The following is a 20,562-nucleotide window of genomic DNA, read 5'->3' as shown; positions in this document are numbered from 1 at the left end:
TAATAGTTTCTTCAACACTGCAAAAAGTACAGCATTGGCCTCGGTGGAGGAGGCACTCTTTGGAGGACAATAATTTCATATCATATAAAATAAATTCATAGAAAAGTTTTCAAATGCCGAGAACAAATAATTCCTCATCACTGGTCAATGACTGTTTATATTTAACTTAACTAAGGAGACATTATCCAGTGTTCTTTTTCATTCAACATTGCGACCACAGCTTCACTATTTTCAAGAGCAGCTGCACATACTTTCGTAATCAGTTTCTAGCTCCGTTTACTTCACATTTTTAGGTGCTGATGAGGTTGTAAAAGCAGAAATTGAAGAAAAACTGCATAAATATTTCTGGTGAAATAAGTGAAACAATTTCCTTTGGTCTTCATCTAATGTCTGTGCCATGCTTTGGTGAAAAATAACACAGAGAGACACCACAGCAGCTCTATTAGCTTCCATGAATTTATGCAGATTATTTTAGGTCACGGAGTGACTCGACTCCACGTCTCCCCTCTTTTTCTCAGGATCTGCAGTACTAAATAAAGCCCTACGAGAAAGTATATAGTCGATTCTGTTCTGACCACACACCAAACTGAAATAAATAGTTGACTGACAATTTTATTGCAATACTTATAATCCCCTTGTCTGGAGTTCAACGATGGACAGCGGGAAGTTATCACCAGTGATGTGTTGAACAGCCCAAGTTTTTAAAACAGACACAGCAGAACATAGACTGCTGGCCAGTGTTGCAACTCCTGTGTTGTTCCCTTCCTCTGTGTTTTGTATAAATTTTCAGCAGCTTGCATGAACAACTGTTACTTACATGTCCAATATTTCATTTTTAGATTAATGGTGCTCAAAGCAAAATGCCTGGTTTGTGTGTTTGTCTGAGTTTTTGAGTTCTTAGTTAGTTCAGACACCCAAATGTATACTTGCACGCACTGAAAAAAAAAGTTTTTTTTGCTTTAACAGGGAACATTATTATTACACTATTTTCAGGAAATTACTTCAGGTGTTGTTATCAGGGTTGTCTTGGATTATTCTCAGAAACCTTCCATTCTCAAATCCTGAGATTCAAGAACTATGTTAAAAAAACTGACCCTTTAGAAGAAAAAGTAGTCTTCCAGAACTGCATTTTGGGTAAATATTGGAGTCGTCTTTTTGAGGCGACACTTCTGCTTCACAACTTTATGTGGTTCCTGTAGCCTTTTTGGAGCTTTTTATTCTCCCTAATTTTGGCAATCCTAAATTATCACGTCCTCTTTTCTTTTAATACTTAACTACGTGAAGAAGTTAAGACTCATCCAACAAACCCAGAGTGAAAAAAAAAAGACCCAACCTGATTTAGCCATATATTCAACATTCACATTTATTCATTTTCTATGGACTGTCATCAGTATATTAAAACACAATTTAAGTCTGACTATGATTAAAACTGCTTTTTTTTTTTATTCATGGGTGTCATGCTGGTTGACTCCAGATGCATACAGCGACATAACAAAAAATGTTAAACATGAAATGAAGTCCACAAAAACAATACTTTTAATTGGTGAGATAATGTAAGGGCAATACCAGTATTTTTGTAATGTGCGCGTTTCTTGTGCGTCTCTCCACAGCTGCTTCAAACTACTGCCGTTTCTTCATGATTCAAATACAATCGATCATGATTTTATGACTAATAGCCCGTCACAGCCTTATGGTGTCATCGTTCTTTTGATAAATATCAACACACACATAGCAAAAGTCCCGAATCTAACCCTCTAGGGGTGTCACTTCTGCCAGACGCTCAACAATGTAACAAGAGCAGCAACTCGGACGACATGACAGGCATTTCATTTCCTGCTGATGACTGATACAGAACGTCAAAAACACTGGTGCTGTCCTTTAAAAAGTGGCATGATAATGTCATTAATTGGGACATTTACAAGTCGAAAAGCATTCCGGTGACCCTCAAGTTCACTCCGTGCTTTTCTCTAAGGTTTAATCCTTGTTTTTGATGTCAGAACAAAATAAAATTCCAAAGCATAACCGATACACATTGAAAGGCAACGCAGAGAGTGAAATTCTAATCTTTGACACAGTTGAAAACTGTTGCGTCGTTTACTGGCCGATTTCAGCTACTTGTCTGAATCAATGTGTCCTCGTCTCGGAAATATGGGTGTTCTAGTGCATTCAGAGCTGATATCCGCTTCAATGGGTCAAAGGTCAGCATTTTCTGTGGAAAAAAGAAAGGAAACAAGATCAGAGCCGTGGCCCAACTAATAGGATTTGTATGGTTAATCAGACTAACATGATCACAGATTAAATAAATGTGGTATTTAACAGCCTCAAGGTGGTTTTGCTTTTAGAATATTAGTGCAAATCCCTCCACTTGTGGCCCACCATTGTTGTTCACACAGTACAAGGCATCATGGGGAGTGATGTTAGCTGAATGGCCCTGGTCTATAGGCTCTAGGATAGGTTGACTTCTGCTCATCTCAGATGGACAGAAAGATGGTGGACTTGTGATCTGTGATCATAGTCTACCGTTTATCTGATTTTGGAAAAAGCAGACTTTTGTTTCTACATGCCACAGAGGAGAAAGGTCATCTCATCATAGACACAAACTGCATGCTTGCCTGGCAGCTTATTGAAAATGTATGGAGCAGCATCAGGAAGAAAATCAGATAAAAAAATAAATAAACCACGGGACTGTTGAGCAGCTGAAATCTGTAAGAACAAACTCAGATTCTTCTTGCAAAACTCCAATAGTCGGTATCCTCGGTTACAACATAATTCAAAGTGTTGTTAAAAGGATGGGTGGTGTAACATAATGGTAAGCATGCCCCTCTCTGACTTCTGAGAGCTTTGCTGGCATCCGATTCTGAATTTATTTTAATCAAATCTATTTGGACAGTGAAGACAGTAAAAGCGATCTCCTTTGTGCTTTGGTCTATTAAAAGGTTCAAACAAATTAACAAATTACAGACATACATTTTTGCTGCACTGTAGAAAAACATGCCAACTTTAAATCCTAAACAATAAAAAAGAAAAACTTGATCTGCATTGTATATCGGCAGCCGGTTGTCTTGCTCTAAACTCTTAAGACCAACGGTGGAATCAGCAGTTATATTCCACAGGATGGCTTGTTGCCAGGCAACTAGTAGAAAATGGCTGAAAAGTGATAAACGACTCCTTTAACCGGTAAAACAAAGAGGAATAAAAAGCCTAAAAGAAATTAGCTGTGATAAGACCATAATATGGTCGACAAAATTTTGTAATTTTCCTATATAATCATCTTTCAGTTATAAAGTAATCCTAATCCAGAAAAGAGTACAACATGCTGTCCAATTTAAAAACCCAAGAAAGTTGTATGTTCAGTCACAGAGAAGCAACATTTGGTGTAAATTTCCTTAAAAAAAAAATTGACTCGAGGAATTAATTAGACTGAAATGACTCCTGAAAATTCTAAATATGAATCATTGTTTATTCGTTAAAGGGATTTATTTATTCTAGTTCATTTGCTTTTCTTTCCCAAATTTTAGTCTTTCTGTACTGCCGCAAAATGAGGCAGCTGTGATGCAAGAAACATCCCACAGTCATATGACACTAAAGGATCATCATTGTCATCGTTTAAGGTTTATCAGCACATTAGCAGTGATGCCAAAAGATCCCCTGAAGTGAGTCCTGGTGTCTCCTACAGACTGACACACCTAGAAAAGCAACATTAGCCACAAGCAGGTGAATTCTTAGGTCTAGTGTTACAGGCTTATCTGCGATTGTCCTGATATCAATTCTGTATGCAGCTGAGACATGAATCAAGAGCCAGGCAAGACAGATAGCCATTTTAATTTTTAATTCATGAGTCTTACCAGCAATAGCTGTGCCCCCTGCTCATTTATGTCTGGAACAAAATCTGTGATCGGGCGAGCCATGAGAGGGGGGAAGTTTTTTCTCGATACTGTGACATTGGTCGGCCACTCCTCCTCAGGTGGCAAGCCAATAACTCTGAAAGGGCAGGAAACTTATGAAATCACAAAGGAGCCACATGATCGATCAGCTCGTGGCTCTTCTCGAAAGGTAAATGAGATGCAACGCATGAGGTACTCACTCAAAAACTTTTCCAAGCTGGTCCATTTCTGATTCTCCACGGAACAAAGGTCTAAAAGGAAAAAAAACAAAAAAAAAAACACAGAGTTTAAGCTTCATTAATAGGCTGAATTTGACAGCTGCTCGGCTTTTTCTGCCATTTGTGCTTGAGGGCAAACAGCAACTCTACATTCTTTACACACAGATTAGCCGCTTGACATTTCAAACACAAATGCTTGTGTATATGAAACTTTGCAGCATCATACCCCCTCCCCATGTTTACTAACAAATACTATGCTATGAGTGATGACCTTGAAAGACTTTGCCTCGGGTTTCTCATTGTGTCATTACATCATCATCATCATATTTGTGTAAACGGTTCATAAAGCAATCGTTCTCAGGCATTTACTCCTTTAGCCTCGTTAGCCAATAATTTGATGCAGTGTGTCATTTTCACCACCAGGTGGAGCTACTGCGTGTATCACTGAGCTGCACTGCATTGTTTCTCAGCTGATCTGGGAGGCAACACATTACCTCAGGCTGCTCATTCACAAAACTTACCGGTAATGCTGTGGTTATCTGTGAATTACATATCAAATGACCATCTGTTACATCTGATAGAGCAGTGTCAGTGAATGGGGCCGTGAAAAATATTATAAAAACAGCTTTATGTCTTTAGTTTGCATTACTGATGTGCTACAATGTGTAAACATGTCCACTACAGACAGACGTGGCAATGCACCCATGTTCCCTAAAACAAATCTTAGGAGGAGGTGTTGTGTTGGCGACGGTTTGTCAGCAGGAATATTCCAAAAGTTACAGACATATTTGCATGAAATTCTAAAGGTAAAACATATGATATTGGGCAGAGGGGAAGGTCTATTGCTGAGCCCGACAGCTGCTCAATGAGGAGGAAAACACTTGTCTGGTGTCGCTCTTGTGGCAAATTTAGCTTTTTCTTTCTTTTTCTTTTTAAAAAGTAACATGACTAATTAACACGTAGCAGCCTCTGAAGACGGATGATGACTCAATGTGACCCAATGTAGAAGTGCTGAACACTGCAGTTCCTCAAGGCTGGCTTCAAATTCAATCTAATCCTCTTAGACCTCCATGCTAAAATGCACCACTTTGACTCAGAAATAAATAAGCTCACAGCCCGGTATGAAGGTTTCAGTTTTCTTATTCAAAGCAACTTTGTATCAACAGTTTCTATTCTGACATGAAGATGAACATAATATCCTGCAGAAGGTGAGTGCGGTGGCCCATAAACAAGGGACAAGCGTGGAGTTCCCCCAGGTCCTCAGTCAGCCACGCCTTGTAAATCACTTCTGGCTCTTAAAAAAATCCAAGAAGGTGAGAGAAAATACAACCCAAGCCCACTAAATCACAGTCCACATACCAATGGGAAATTTCAGGGTGGCCAGCCTGTCACTTATGTACAGCCTATGATTTCAGCTTGAGAATTGACTTATGGTGGTGGCTGGGGTCCATAAAAGTGTCACATGTAGGGAATTGATGGTTGTCAAACTATGACAGAACTGTTCATCCAAAACTCTTCAAAAAGCAGCACTGCTATTTCTCAAGCAGCCCAAGTATTACAGGCACACGCACGTACCTATGGGCCTATTAGTGAGACGTTAAAGTAACAGAAATGAATTTGAAAAGAAAAAAAAATCTAAAACAAGATGGGACAAATCGTTAGTCATCATTCTTTATCTTTACACATCATTTCTGGCATACGGTCATTGAGCGGCAAACATTGTTTCTTATCCTGGACCTACAGATGACGACATACTGGATAGACGTCCCTCTTCAAAATATCATTAATCCGATTAAAAAAAAAAAAAAAAAAAAAAAAAAAAAAGATGACTAATTCCTTGTAATTTACAGTAAAGCAGCAGTACTCTTATCAGACGTTTCGACTCACTTGCGTCTGAACATCTCAGCAAAGATGCAGCCGGTGCTCCAGATATCCACGGGAGTGGCGTAACTGGACTGCAGCAGAACTTCAGGAGGTCGGTACCACAGCGTCACCACCTGCGAGACACAAACACAGAGCCGAGACACATCGCTAAGACGACATGCCAACAGGAATATTCTGCAACGAAACTTAAAGGAGCAAAGAGCATTTTCTTAACAAAACACCTGCACTTTTTGCTCATTTCCATTGACTTTTTCCAAAGCACGCTACTAATATTTCAACCTCCTACCTTTGAGGTGTCCAGCTTCTTTTTCTTTTCTTTACTGCAGTTTAAATATCGAGCTAAAAAACTGGTAAACACGACCTGCTAAACATCAACAATGTGAACACGGTCTGTTTTTGTGAAAATACTGAGAGCCGTATTCAATCGTCGCAATGGAGCTGCAGACCATTCGTCAACTACTGAAAGAAACGCTCATATGAGCAAAAGCTTATTGCTTTAAGTTGGTTGTGTTTTGCATTTAGGGACAAAACTATCACAAAATCTGCCAAACTGCATATCTGCAGCTGATTCACGACTCCAAATTTTACCCTCTTTATTCTATGAAAAAATGTTAGGTAGAAATGCCACGTCATGGTTTTAGGGGCATTATGTGCCAGAATATTTCTTGGCAACCGGCCGAGACTCCAGAAAGCTATTGCTGCCAGCCATAACTATGTTCAGTCAACAAAAAGGGCTGAATATAAAAACGCCCACATACAGTAGGCAGAAAGATGTGTGCTGTATCAAAAACAATGTCGAGCGCCTGAAAATAGATAACCAAGTTGAAATGACACACTGTGAGCGGATGCCGTCGGAAACAATGCGACATCCAGCCTTAAAGCTGCAAATGTTTTCAAGGTGAAAGCCGACACTTCACCTTTCAGTCCATGCTCCGAAATATAAACTCTCCGGTTACAGTGGGTACTCTAAAGCCTGATTTATACTCGGAAACCAGGTCGTCTGCATGTGTGTCGCAGTTAACGCAGACACTACGCAGACACTCTGGTGCACCTCCTCAAAATTGTAACTCACCGCAGACAGTGCCGCAGACATCGCCGCAGGGAGGAGAGAAAGGAGGCCTCTGATTGGTCAACTCTACATCCGCTCTACACTATGCGTATTTCCGGTTTGCTAACCGGCTGACGCTAACCGTGCTAACCGTGACGATTCTTTCGCCTCTCTGCCAGCTCCAGTAGTAGCAATATTTCTTCTATTTCTAGATCGATCAGCTGCATCTCAATCAAAGTGCGCATTTGTCCAGTTGCCATTGTTGTTGAATGACCTCCGTAACCGTAACACCCACAATCCTAGCTTGTTCGTGATTGTCCCTCTTGCGTTGTGGCGTGGGATTAACATAGCGCAGACAGCGCTTCAAGGCATAAATCAAAAATAACTGCGTCGTGTCTGCGACAAGCTCACTGCGACACACTGCTGCGAAGTATACACGAGCCTTAAACCCCGAAAGTCTTCCCGAACAACTCGACACCGAATCTTTTTATTTGACTGAACATCCTGTGTTTATAAACGGCAACACTGTGGTTTTTGTACATGATGCGTTTCCATTTTTACACACTGTGTTACTTATTCAGCCTCTACACTAAAAAGGAGGAGCCTCTAAAAATCAACCGCATCTATACGATAGCCCTTCAGCCAGAATTCCTTATGGGATCAAAAAAAACTATAGAGGGACATGAAAAACATTCAAACTAGTAACAGATTAGACGACAGTGATCATCTTGTTGAGATGCACTTGGCTGCGGTTCAGCTGTAGCAGTGGCTTCTATCTGGAATTGAAGCCACGATAGAGGTCACTACCTCGTACAAACCACACTCCGAACTGGGGAACTATGTGGGCACTTTTCCAATTTTAAATCAATCAAAGAAACAACACCGGATGTTTTACATATTTTCTAAAAACCAATATGCAACATACAGCATTAGGTTTTAGTATTTGTGGACAGATAAGTGTTACATTTGGACAGAGTTGGGCTAACTCCTGTTGCCAGTCTCATCTAAGCCAACCATCTGCTACTTTTCACAACACGGCTAGATGTGAAAGTGATATCGGTTTCGTCTTTCCTCAGCCAGAAAGCAGACAAGCGTGTTTACGCAAGGGTCGCAGCCGACAGGGAAATATTACGATATCAAACGCATCTTAAACGGAGAACCTCGTTGAAACTTCTATGATAGACAGTAACTGCGGAAAGTCTTAGTTACACAAGAACTGGACTGGAAATCGGTGGCAAAAGGTCTTATGGAGTAAAAAAATCCTCCCCAGAGCAGGGACCTCAGCATTACTGAAGCAGTGTGGGATCGTCTGGACGAGAGAACAAAACAAAAGGCAGCCAACATCCAAAGAGGAGCTTTGAAATGCTCTTCAAGAAGCCTGAAGAACTATTCCTGAAGACTACTTCAAGAAATGTTAGAATTGTAGAAACTCTTTTTGTTTTTTTACATGTAAACGTTTCAGTGAATGGCTCCATCCATTTCACTTTTCCCCAGTAATGTATATAGAAAAATTAAGACTTTTCCCCTGTACTGAAAAACCATCTTAAGAATAATAAACAACCATTATGGTTTGGAGGACAGATCACACGCAGACGTTCTTACCACAGGAGTGAGGGCCATGTGGCAGCTGTAGATCCTGGCCAGGCCGAAGTCGGCCAGCTTCACCTGACCCTGGCTGGTCACCAGAATATTTTCTGGTTTCAGGTCTCTGTGCATCACACGGTTAGAGTGAAGGAACGCAAGGCCACACAGCAACTGCCTCATCAAATCCTACAAAAAGAGGAACCCGGGTGTATTTTCACTAAAAACTTCATATTTCAATCGTTTTAAAATGTGGTTTGATACGATGCAGCCTTAGTCTGGTTCAATTGAAATATTCTCACTTTAACGCGGTCTGGAGACAGTCCTGGAGCCGGAGCTTTATCTAGATACGTCTTCAGGTCTTGGTCCACATGCTCAAACACTAGGGTGACTTTAGTCTCTTGGTCTGATCTTTGGGTGGCACAAACGTCCATTAGCCTGGCACAAGTGAGGAAAAATGTGTCCGCTGTGAGAGGTGATAACAGGCAACACAAACTGAAAAATACAACCCTTTGATAACCGTCTTTACCTGACCACGTTGGGGTGGTCGAACTGCTCGAGCCTTTTCAACAGAGCCACCTCTCTGACAGTTGAGACTGGGATTCCATCTTGGTCTGTCTGGACGCGCACATTCTTCAGAGCCACAAACTTCCCGCTCTCGGTGTCGCGGGCCTTGTAAACGGTCCCATAGGCGCCGCCACCAATCTCTGCCACTGGCTCGTACTGCATGCTGGTGCAGTGGGCCATGGCGCCGTTCAGACAGACTAAAAGACAAAGATTAGCACACAAGTTACGGCAAAAAAAGCCACTATATTAATGTCATCGCAACACGAGTAACTTAGAAATGAAAATGTACTCTTCTGACTTTTCATTAATCTCCTGTTGGAGGTGAACTCTGATCAATGTTTCTAGCTTATCGTTTCCTTTTGGCTCATTTCTGTGCTGCTGTTTAAAATGCCGTCTAAGACTGTATCAATGGAAAGAGAAGACCACTCATTTACATTACAGGAACAATTCCGGGACTTTCTTTGGCCTTGATGTGTGCCAGTCCAGGTTTATCTCTACTCAAGACTTATGCTCCTTCGCTTATTTATGTCGACAATTATTTTCATTACGTTCAAGAATAGAGCAGCGTTGAATAAAAAGTCCCGTCAAATCTATGCGATTTAGACCTCCTGCACAACAGAGGGGTTTTTAAGCTGTTGATCATGAATCGCCTTGGAGAAATTTTGCCCTGTGATCCACAGCGAGGGAGGTTTGCTGCTGTACTGTGAGTATCTCACCACAGGAAAGTTCTGTGAGACCAGGTAACAACAAACAGAGAAAACACAGCATGAAGAAAGACAAACAAGCTGCTCTATAACATTAATTGGACCACGCTTACGTAATACAAATTCTGGATGAAACTGAACCGTTCAGTTCTAGCTCATCGAGGGCTATGAAAAGATCATTACATTTCATATCAGCCGCGGCTATTCAGAGACAACACGGGAGGCCGGACAGCCTCTCCCATTCTCTGGCGAAATTGCTACATCTTCAATGTTAAATTGACGATAAAACAGTTATTCACAAAACACAAGATATGCCCAATACTGCATTTACATTCATAACTACAACATGTTGTCCTGTAGCTTAATGAAGTGATTTGTTCTGAAATCGCCGCCGTTCACTGAGGAAATCATGTTATGAAGCCGCCACTAACAGCCAGGCTTCCGAGCCGAGGGCTGCCCGGCTTCAGGAGGGGGCGGGAGGGTCAAGTTTTTTTCTACAATTCTGGGTCATCATTGGCTAAATCGACAAAAACTCTTCACTTCCGGAAGCCCGGCGTCTCTGGGGGTAGATTAGACGTGGGCGTGTCAATAGGATGGGCTGTATCGTGATGATTGGAGTTAGTGTTTGTCCGTCGTGAGAGATTCTGTGGCAGCCGAAGGAGGGAGAAGCACGCTGGAACTTCAGTCCCAAAGCGGATACGAAAGAGACTGGTTGTCTGTGAAAGTGCTGTCGGAGTTTCACTCATACTTTTAGTTGTTTCTTTCTAGAATTCATGCTGCCCATTCACAAATGTTACCTTTTTTAAGAATACTTACCACCACCATCAAACTCTAAGTATTCATTATGACAGGGCAAAATGCTCCACAGATTCTGACCCAGCCACAGATCCAGCCATTTACAGGCCTTAGATTCCATCATACTTGATTTTGGTCTTGCTGTGTGAATTTTCAAAGTCTATACCTTCTTTCTGTGTATTTGCTGGGCATACTTGTCATACTAGACACAGCTATGTTATAACTAATTCTTTTTAACTTTGCTATCTTCTGCTTTGGGATGGCACGAGCCACTACAACCCTGAACGCGTAATATGGGCTTCCCCTGTTTTAAAAGTCAGCAGCCGCCACTGTTTCATATCCTTCTCCAATAGTTTCTGATTGATTACTTGAAACTAGCAACTTACACCCATAAACTCATGCGGAAAGTGAGGTAAAAGATCCGGTGAGAAGTAGCACATTCTTTTCAAACCGTCTTCCATGTGTAGCCATCGCTGCTGGATGTTGAACAGAACACAGACGTTCAAAGCTCCTTCTCACAGGCTTTGTTTGTTCGACCAGGAAGCTGCTTCCATCTTTTCTATACAATCTATTCCTGGGTCCCATGTTCCCTGCCAATCCGCCTCCCGTCTCTCTCTCTGTTTCCCACATCTATATTTCTACTTTCAATATTTCTTTGCTCACCGCAGATCTGACATTCCCCAAAATATAAATGAAGTCCACAAACTGCATTAGCCAGTAACCTGATCTCTCGAAAGAAAGTCAAAGCACTCGTTGAGTCTGACACCATTTTTATTTGGATACATTTGACGCAGGACTCTGTGCCAGCTCTGCAACACAGTAAGCACATTCAACACTGCCCTGAACTTCACTCTACCCATTAAGTCTGCTGGGAGGAGGCAGGCACACAACCGGAGAGAACGTCATCACACCCCTTCCTTCTCTTTGTTCAAGTCTCAGCATTTACTCTGTCAAACCAGTTTGGTAGACTTCCCCCGCTCAGCCAGGCCCCTAACCTACCTTCCTCCATTACGCCCCTTCGACCTACACAACATTTGAAGAAGAGTCCTTAAGAACAACGCGCAATCAAGCACATAACAGAAAACGCAAAGACGTACCCAGAGGAGCAGGCGGCTGAAGGTGTCCCGTTGCCTTCCTACCTTGCACGTGAGAGACAAGTTGCATGTGTCTGTGCGTATCCTGCTCTCGCCTTGTTTGCTCTCACTTAATCACTAGGAGCAGTTCTGCTGAGTAAAAGTGGAACAGATAAACACAGATCCACCCTTCCTCTCCATTAACAGAAACCACTGGGCTTTCTTTGGAGTTTCTTATTTCAAGAAACTGCTGATCTCTTTAGGTTAAAAACCAACGTGACCATTGTGATAAATAATGAACTCTCCTTCATCATCGTCAGCCTGAAATATTTATAACAGAACAAGGTTCTTTAGTTTGTTTTGGTTAAATTCAGAGCATTTAGTCAAAAATGTCACTAATATCTCATGTGAGCAGAAAGCTTAAATATGGGAGTTATTGGCATTTCAACGTTTTGAAGGAGATTTTATCTACTGCATTAATACATCGCTAAAATACAGGGTAACATACTAATGATATTATTCAAATCTGCTGCCAAAACACAAGCACTGAAGTGGTCAATATGAACTGTGGCTTTTAGAGGAAGAGATGTTCCATTAAGACACCGCATTTCTTCCTGTTACGCAAAGACAGTTGAGTCAGACTGTCTGCAGCCAAGAATCTGTCTGACATTCAAGTATTACAAATTCATTTCAACATGACTAATAATGTCAGAACTTAAGTAAAACAATAGACTTAAGATAACAGGACTGCTCCCCTCACAGAAAAACACAACAGACTTAGAGCATGTCTGTTCGTCTGTTCTGTCGGGGGAAAACGTGCCGGCAGGGTTTTTAAGAGAGCATTTAAAGAGACAACAACTGAACTGCAACGGCTTGTTTTGGCCATTTCTACCCGACGCATTTTAGCATTTAACACTCAGGACAAACGGAAGCAGCCAGGCCTGCATCTGTTCCTGATTACCACAACGACAATTTCGACCAATGGGAATGCGATTGGATGCCTGAAAAGTCGTGAGAAAGTTCGGTTCCCTCGGGGTGCCCACACAACAAAGACGGGTGTTTTTGAAAAAAAAAAAAAAAAAAAGATGCTGGGGGCACCACCTTACATTTGGGTATTAGCAAACACATGCAAACAAAGGCTATGCTGACATCCTAATAGAGCCCATTTTATGCTGATATACTGGTTCATAATATTCATTCAGGGTTCCCAGCAGACCTACTGACTGCTACAGCCCCTCTTGTCATCTTCAGAGAAGCAATCTGCCTTATCTCATTTCTCTTTAAAGTCTCCCTCCAACAAAGACCGCTGCGCTCTTGTTCGTCAGATGACATGAAATGCAAGTGCTCACAGCAGTTTCTTACTCCTAAGGTTCACTTGTATTTATGCAGTGCCGACTCACTGTGGTGCACGATGGCCATGAAGCCATGCATGCTTATAAGAAATCTTCTTAAACTACAGGTGCTGCAGAACGCCACCTTGTCCCTTGGTCTGCTATAAGTGCTAATTCTGTTAGCTCCTTGTTGAGGAAGGAGCAGTCTGTCCTTACATCTCTGCCAGACTGTGAATGGGATGGATAGGTACTGCTGACAAGAACCACAGCGAGATGCTGGAAAGTCATAAAATGGCTTCCCTCGCAGTTGTTGGACACCACCATCATAAAAGAAACTAGCCAGTGAAAGCCCATAGACATGTACAGGCATAAACATGAACTTGTTATCATGTTGAAGAGACCACAAAGATTCCATCAAAAGCCCAGAAAAATATCAAGCAACTGTAAGGCTAAACAGGGCGGTGCGGGTCTGGAAAGCAAAGACGTGAACCGTGAATCTGCCCGTACTCGGGCAGTTTTAGGTTCGGGCATGCACATGACTAAAGGTAGGTGAACTTCAAAACAGTCAGAGGCGCATAGGTTTATGGTTCTCGAGTGTTGCTTTAAGCCAGTTTGTGTATGGTTCTAAACTATGTGCGTAACCCCTTAGCGGACCGATAATAAGCTCAGTAAACCTCAAAACCCACTGCATACCCAAGAGACATCTTTTACACAAAAATAAATAAATGATGAAAAAAATGTCTTTGCGTGATTCAATCGATTAAAAAACTAACAAGACGCGCAAACTTCTAAGGGTTCAGATCAATCAATTTTACTACTGACATGGAATCATTAGCCTAATAATATCCTTAGTATTGGTCATTTTTCCAAATAACTACAGTAGAATAAAACCAGCACTGGTCCCTCTGCAGCACTGCAGAACAATACTGTTATTCTACTCCATTGCTGGGTTAGAGGCCTTTGCTCGTATACGGTACCTCTCAAAGCCAAATGGTAACATATCAATCTTTTTGTATAATCACAAAAGTACATACGGACACCCAATACTACGGTTTAATTTCGGAAGAGTTGTAAGAACATATTGCTCGAGAATTACTGTACCGTTTGAGAAGGAGTAATTTAGTGGCCCCCACATGTTGTTAATCCTTGGGCAGTCCGCCCAGGTTAATTAACAGCCACCCAGCGTCACATCTTACATTGCCTGCAGTTCTCAGTGAACATGGTTACAAAACTTCCTCAGTTAACTGGACCACATTTTCCCAGTACACATGTAGCGTGGGAGGGGAAGTGAGTTACTGACCAAATCATGTCAGAGGTCGTGACTCTGTGGACTGTGCAAGAACAGTGTAAAAGTCCAAGTTCTGCCGCTTACTTTCTCTGTGGAGATCATCTTGCATGCAAGTACAGCCAGATGTCTTCAAGTTACTTTAATGATGATTTTGTCAGATGACGCTGCGTTAATAAAATCTGAATTTTATTAGAGCAGAGTGGCAGTCTCCAAATGTTTTAAGTGACTGCGAGTTGACACCTAGTCTTAACGGGACGATTTTCAGCCACAATTTTGATGCGTTTAACCGCCTGGCAAAAGAAATAGAAAGATATGTGAATTTATTGGAAAGTTCACTGGGTTAGCATACACTTATACTTTACTATTTTAACAAAAACATTACATTTTGGAGCACCAAGGCCCATTTGAGTCTAGACGAACATGTAGGAGTGATTTTATCCCCGACCACAGTATCTGGGTGTGTTCGCCCAGTTTTGAGTTTGGTTGGATGAACAAGTTTACGTGCATAAGTTCAGTATTAGTCCTCCTAACCTGAATTCGCCACCTGAGGATGAATAAAGTATCTATCAATCCATCTAACGCAATCCAAAATGCTTATTGACCATCAAGTCAGCTGCAGCCAGCCAAAGTCACACTTGTCAGCACCTTCTGTTTGAGGGACATGCTAAACCAGCCGGTAGGCAAATGTTTCACGTTGTGATGTTGTTTAGTAATGGAAGAAAAGCCTGAACTGCAAATGACTAGTTTCAAGCAGCTACGGAGCAAAGTCTTTTGTGGGCGAGTTTACGCTGGCTTTGAGCTTTGGAACTTTTCAGAACTGTAACATGCGGGAAAAATAAACCCTAAAAAGCAACTTTAATCAATAAAGCCCCAAACAATAAGTCAAGAAACATTTTCATTCCCCTCACACTTTTATTAGACTAGTATAAAACAGTTTATTTAAAGTGACGTTATGGGGTGTTTCCATTTCCTTCATTGTGCTCCATGTCCTCCTGGGGCTGTTCATGACTTCTCACCCTAAAAACATCTTCTGATTTCCTGTTCCAGTAACAGAGGAGCTTACACCACCAGAAGGCAGCCTTTAGCACACCTTGAAGTTTCACTAGGCTACATTAACAGCGGTTACTGTTGATATCATAAAATAGTCTGTGTTGCTTATCTGAAAGACAGAAGCCGACTTTAATCTCCCGCATTTCATTCATTTACTGCTCGAGCAAGTGAAAAGCAGGCCGGTGACCCGGAGGACCAGTGGGCGGAGGCTGAGAGGGATCAGCAGGCCAGCACACACAGACACGTGGTGCTCCTCCATTGCGCTCCTTTGTTAATTAAACTGGCAAGAAAGTATAGCAACAACAGGCTACACGGACTCCCCCCCCCCTCCGCCACATGGGCCCTGACGTGGCGGAGGAAAACCTGAAAACTGCAGCCGGTGGCGGAGGAGACGGATCACCGACTGCAGCCTTCATTTCACATCTGTGCCACACTACATGCATATCCGCTGGCAAAGTGACACGCAAACCACGAGCAGTTTAGTGTAATCGACAGTCACACAGTGCTTACCTCGGCTGTTTCCCCTCTTCAGCGGCAGGTAAACTTACTTTAGCTCCACGAGCAAGACATGCTCATGAATCTGCCACGTATAACTCGTAAAGAACCGGGTCGGAGGGGGACAGCAGGTCCAGGCTGAAGTTTGCAGCCCAGCGGTGGCTCTGATGTGGAGAAGCCAATCAGCCGATATGATTTGGGCCTCCACTGTTTTTCCTCCCAGCCTTGCACTCTTTTTCGATTGTCTTCCTGTTGCTTCCAGCAACTCTGTGAGGAGGCGGAGCCAAAGTAGTCACCAGCAAATGATGTACAAAAAACTTTCAAGTTGTTCAGTGATATGGAAGCCCATTCCTGCCACTTTGTTTAGTTTAAAAAAGAAAAGAAAACAAGATGAGAATGATGACAAAAAGTCCTTTCAGTATAAAGTAGGCGTTATTAGATTAAATGTTTGCATGTGGGCTTAGCAACTTTGAGCTACTATGCCCAGAAAAGTTGAGCTTGTAAGTGAGCCATTTTTTATGCAGTCGTCTGCTTGGTCGAGAGCATCTCGACTGACGCAAGGTGAGGGTTCGATAAACTGATCACTACTGTCCCTTGACCAAGTGCTACCAGCAAATTCAAGATGAACTAATATTGTTCTGTAGTCCATAAAATGTTGATTTATGAGATATTATTTCAGTTTTACACAGAATCCCACATTTTTCTTGAAATGGTCTTGTATAAGGCTTTATTTGAACCCTAATGATTGTTCTCTAAGCCTAAACAAGTACTGCTGTTGCCCAAACCTAACCAGGATGTGACAGAACTGTTTTTAGTGAAGTGTCCTCGTGTTAGTAAGTAATCATACCTCAGTCAGAACTGACAAAAATAGTTGTCATACTTTGGTCTCAATTATGTCCCGCCTTTGTAAATACATGAACGATTGAAAGTGTCATGTGTAACTGCACTGGGATCCACGCCCTGCCCCTCCTACCTCCCTATGAGTACGGTAGCTTTGTAGCTTGTTAATGTAAAGACTTGAAACTTGGATGCGGAATTGGTCACTTGACTTGGAGGGGTGGTACTTACAAACGGTGGTACGCGTTGGCAAACATAGTGCCCGACGACAAGAAATATCCCACTATCATAAAGGTAGAAGGAGTTAAACCAGAAATTTGTGCAGTTAATGGTAAAGATTCATTGCTTGTTCTTTTAAAAATTCAGTTAAACTGAACTAATTTTTTTCTATCTGTTCTAAATATGTATTTATGGACCAGAGATAACTTTATCTTCCATGTTGAGTGGGTTAAAAACCTGTAAATCATTCTTTTTTTTCATCCAAACTCTAATAAAGAAATGGGATCGCCTTTGTTTAAAGAAAACAATAGAAAAAAGTGCATCCAAGATACACACAAGAGAAATATATGTCCTGTTAAACAAATTAACATAAGTTAACCAGTAGATACACACATCCATCTTCATGTGCCTGTGCATACATTTAATCCAATCCATCCAATTATTACATTAAAAAACACAATATCTAATACTATTCAAATATGTAAATATTTATTTAACAAAACAATGTAAGCGAAGTGTGAAGAAATCAGTGAAAAACCGAGTGTTCTCTCCATCTCATCTGTGCTTATCTTTTAAGTTTCATAACAAAGAACTGAGGTCTACCGTTGCTTTATTGGAACATATTTACAAAAGATTAACTGCACCGTGCTAGCCACACTGTGTATAAAGATGATTTAATTCAGCAATTTTACTTTTATAAAGGGGTCCACAGAGAGAAAAAAAAATGGACTGTATGCAGTTTGAGTTATTGTGAGTCAGTGTAATAAAGAGTCTACTTTAAAGTCACTAACTTTAAAGGTAATTATCACTCTTTAAAGAGATCTTGATTGGTTATAAACTAACTCCCCAATCTGCCTGCACTGGCACATGTGATAATAAAACAAGTGAATGGAGGACTTGTGGTTGTCTATAAATAAGATCCCAGTTGGTGAGTTACATTTTGTTTGCTCTGTGCTGTGTACAACAAATCCATTTGCAGTCTTTCATTGCTTTTACAGTTCCTGAGTTTCTATAGCATGCTAGCGGGTAGGACAGTGAACGCTGTAAGAAAGAAATGGCATTGGCAGTATATTGAAAATGGCATAACTCTCTTCAGTGGCTGTGACAAGTGTAAAACAAAGCATTGCCTCTGTAAAAATGTTAAGGTACCTGAGGGCTTTCTGCATCACCAGGAGGATTGCAGGCAAAAAAACTCACTGACTCAGTTCTTGTGATTTCTGAGGAAGAGGCTGAATGGAAAAGTGCAGCTGTTAATAATGGCTCTGTCTGTTACTGAGTGTTGCATGACCCCATAAGTCAAAGCGGTGTGTTAACAATGTGCACGATACCAGGACCCTGAAACTAAAGCAGCTGCAATTATTCAGTCATTACCAATTCTATCATTTACACGTGCTATTTTTGGACATCACCTAGGATGTCAAAACTACAAAAGAACCCAGAAAAGAACATTTTCAGACTTCAAAGTAGCCACTGTTTGTTTGCCCGGGTGACTGCTGACAATATCTCAACCAGCATCACAGGGAGGACAGCTGGAAAGGTTATGCCAAACACTTTAATTTATTTTTCCTCTCCTTTTGAATGTTCTGATTTTCTCAAGAAAATATTTCAAAGCTAAGAGAGTCTCTCATACTTAGGAATGAAAATGGGAATGGTATTGTGATACCACAGCAATATGTCAGTACTCTGTTTAGGGGAGTGAATATCAGGAAAGCAGTGATGCAATCTGTGGACGCATGCTGCAGATCAGTGAGGCACCTTTCACGGGTGCGTCAGGTGTGGCCAGATAGCTACAATATGGAAAACTCCAGTTACAATATCGGTTTCAAAATAAATTTAAAAAAAATCAAGAGAACTGAATGAGTTCAGACCAGTCGCTCTTACATCCCTTCAGTTTCAGCGTTTACAGCCTCAGATTTTGATTGAGAGGTTTGCCTCTTATCTTATGCTGCCTGATTGGGTCTTATTGTGACTTTTACATTTTTTTTTTAACTGCCAGAATTCACAGTGAGGACGTCCAAATTGTGAGTACATACAAGTATCTGGGAACAGTGTTTGACTCCTCACTTAAGTTTAATGCAAACACAGAGTCAGTTACCAAGCAAGGACAACAAAGAATCCCCTTCATGTGGACGCTGAACTCTTTTGGTGTTTCTAGAAATGTATTGTGTAATTTTTTTTCAGGTTTTTATTAAAAGTCTCTTAACATTCTCATTTACATCTACAAGATCTGTGTTCACTTTGGAAGATACAAGTAGTCCAAAAAACAGGAGGTAGGTATTACTAGTCAATCTGGCCATGTTCTTAGAGTAAATTTGATTTTATAACCTCAGGGTGGCGCTATTATGCACCCCTGAGGAAAACAAACTCTTTTTCTAGTTTATTTATTCCTTCTGCTGTTACGTTGCTAAATACAGACAGTAGGTGTTTTCTTTAGGTTTATGTTTTTGATTCTGATGTTGTTATCCTCAGATGATCCGCTCATATGAGGCAACCTGTAGGTATCATATGTTGATCTGTTGCCACTGACATGTTGTTACTGCTGTTACTGTTAGGCTATTGTGCTCGAGCTTAACTGTGAGAACTGGGAAGGCTGTCAAACTGAAGAGCCCATTTTGGATGAACAAAGTTTTCCTGAATCTTAATCAGTTAACAGGCCCTGTCAGGCCGTACAACCTCACTTGTTTGTAAGTTGATATGACATATGGCAAATAACCCACATCAGTTTTTAACTGCTAATGTTTACAACACAAATTGCTCTCCGTAGTTGAGGAAAGAGACAGTACCATTTTTGCCTGAAAATACCAAGAGCGTTCATTCAGTAAACAGTAAGACTGTTACTTTAAATGGAGTGGTAAAAACCATCAAACACTATGATTGAACTGGCTCTCATGAGGACTTCCCCCAGGAAAACCTCTGCTGCAGGAGAGGTTCAATAGATTACCACCCTCACAAATCAATGATTAATGCCACCTCAGATTAAAGCCTTCTATTGTTCTTTTATTGTAGGAATCCTGCAAGGAAACCACTGTTAGGAGAGAACAAGACAAATAAGAAAGTAGCCTTGGTCAAGAAACAAAGAGAGTGGATTGTGAATACTTTGGTCTCGTTATTTTCAATTTCGGATGTTTTCGTTCCCACTGCTGAGTCTTCGTCAGGTGAAAAGAAAAGGGCAACCAGGCGGTACATGTAGGCAAACTGCATGAGTGGTTTTTAATTGTGAACTGCGATGGGAGGAGAGGTGATAGTGGGTGGACGCTGACATTGTCATTTAATCAGAAGTTAAGGCACATCTGACCAACAATTACAGCAGTGACCAAAGGTCCCCTCTGAGCTTTGTAAGTGCAGTAAGTGCTGCTTCAGATGACCCAACTCTTCCAGTCAAACCTACTAAGATGGTCTGGGATGAGTAGGACCACAGAGTGAGGGAAAAAAGGACAACGAGAGTTTACTATGCGTGTGAACTCCTACAAAACGGTTTTGAAAGCTTCAGGTGACGACCTCATGAGGTTGATTGAGAGAATGGAGAAATTGTTGAGCTGTTATCAGGACAAGCAGTGGCTGTGCTGAGAAATCTAATAATGTTTGCCT

General features: G+C 41.4%; 1 protein-coding gene across 3 annotated transcripts; it reads right to left on the bottom strand.

Annotated features, from left to right (window-relative positions):
• Positions 1-1,345: 1,345 nt before the first annotated feature.
• cdk4 (cyclin dependent kinase 4) lies at positions 1,346-16,183 on the bottom strand. Of its 3 annotated transcripts, none has more exons than XM_075460813.1 (8): positions 15,934-16,183; positions 9,145-9,379; positions 8,918-9,053; positions 8,637-8,804; positions 5,990-6,099; positions 4,085-4,135; positions 3,846-3,981; positions 1,346-2,209 (listed from the first exon to the last, which is right to left on the bottom strand). In XM_075460813.1, the coding sequence occupies exons 2-8, from the start codon at positions 9,360-9,362 to the stop codon at positions 2,108-2,110; spliced, it is 921 nt and encodes a 306-aa protein (XP_075316928.1). In that variant the 5' UTR covers positions 9,363-9,379; positions 15,934-16,183; the 3' UTR covers positions 1,346-2,107. The 3 variants fall into 3 exon arrangements, with proteins under 3 accessions (XP_075316928.1, XP_075316929.1, XP_075316927.1); XM_075460814.1 differs by having other exon boundaries at positions 15,972-16,183; XM_075460812.1 differs by lacking the exon at positions 15,934-16,183 and adding an exon at positions 11,779-11,883.
• Between the last annotated feature and the right edge of the window lie 4,379 nt (positions 16,184-20,562).

The sequence above is a fragment of the Odontesthes bonariensis genome, chromosome 3 (assembly GCF_027942865.1).
Source record: "Odontesthes bonariensis isolate fOdoBon6 chromosome 3, fOdoBon6.hap1, whole genome shotgun sequence".
In the NCBI taxonomy this organism is placed as follows: Eukaryota; Metazoa; Chordata; class Actinopteri; order Atheriniformes; family Atherinopsidae; genus Odontesthes; species Odontesthes bonariensis.
Note: the sequence above shows the minus strand (reverse complement) of the source record. Positions and strands in the feature narration are given on the sequence as shown.

Excerpts from the sequence above, each read along its gene's own strand:
- cdk4 (XM_075460812.1), bottom strand. The coding sequence starts at position 11,845 with ATGCAACTTGTCTCTCACGTGCAAGGTAGGAAGGCAACGGGACACCTT. Across the intron at positions 9,380-11,778 it reads TCAGCCGCCTGCTCCTCTGG|TCTGTCTGAACGGCGCCATG; the intron begins GTACGTCTTTGC and ends TTTGTCTTTTAG. Across the intron at positions 9,054-9,144 it reads GACCACCCCAACGTGGTCAG|GCTAATGGACGTTTGTGCCA; the intron begins GTAAAGACGGTT and ends CACTTGTGCCAG.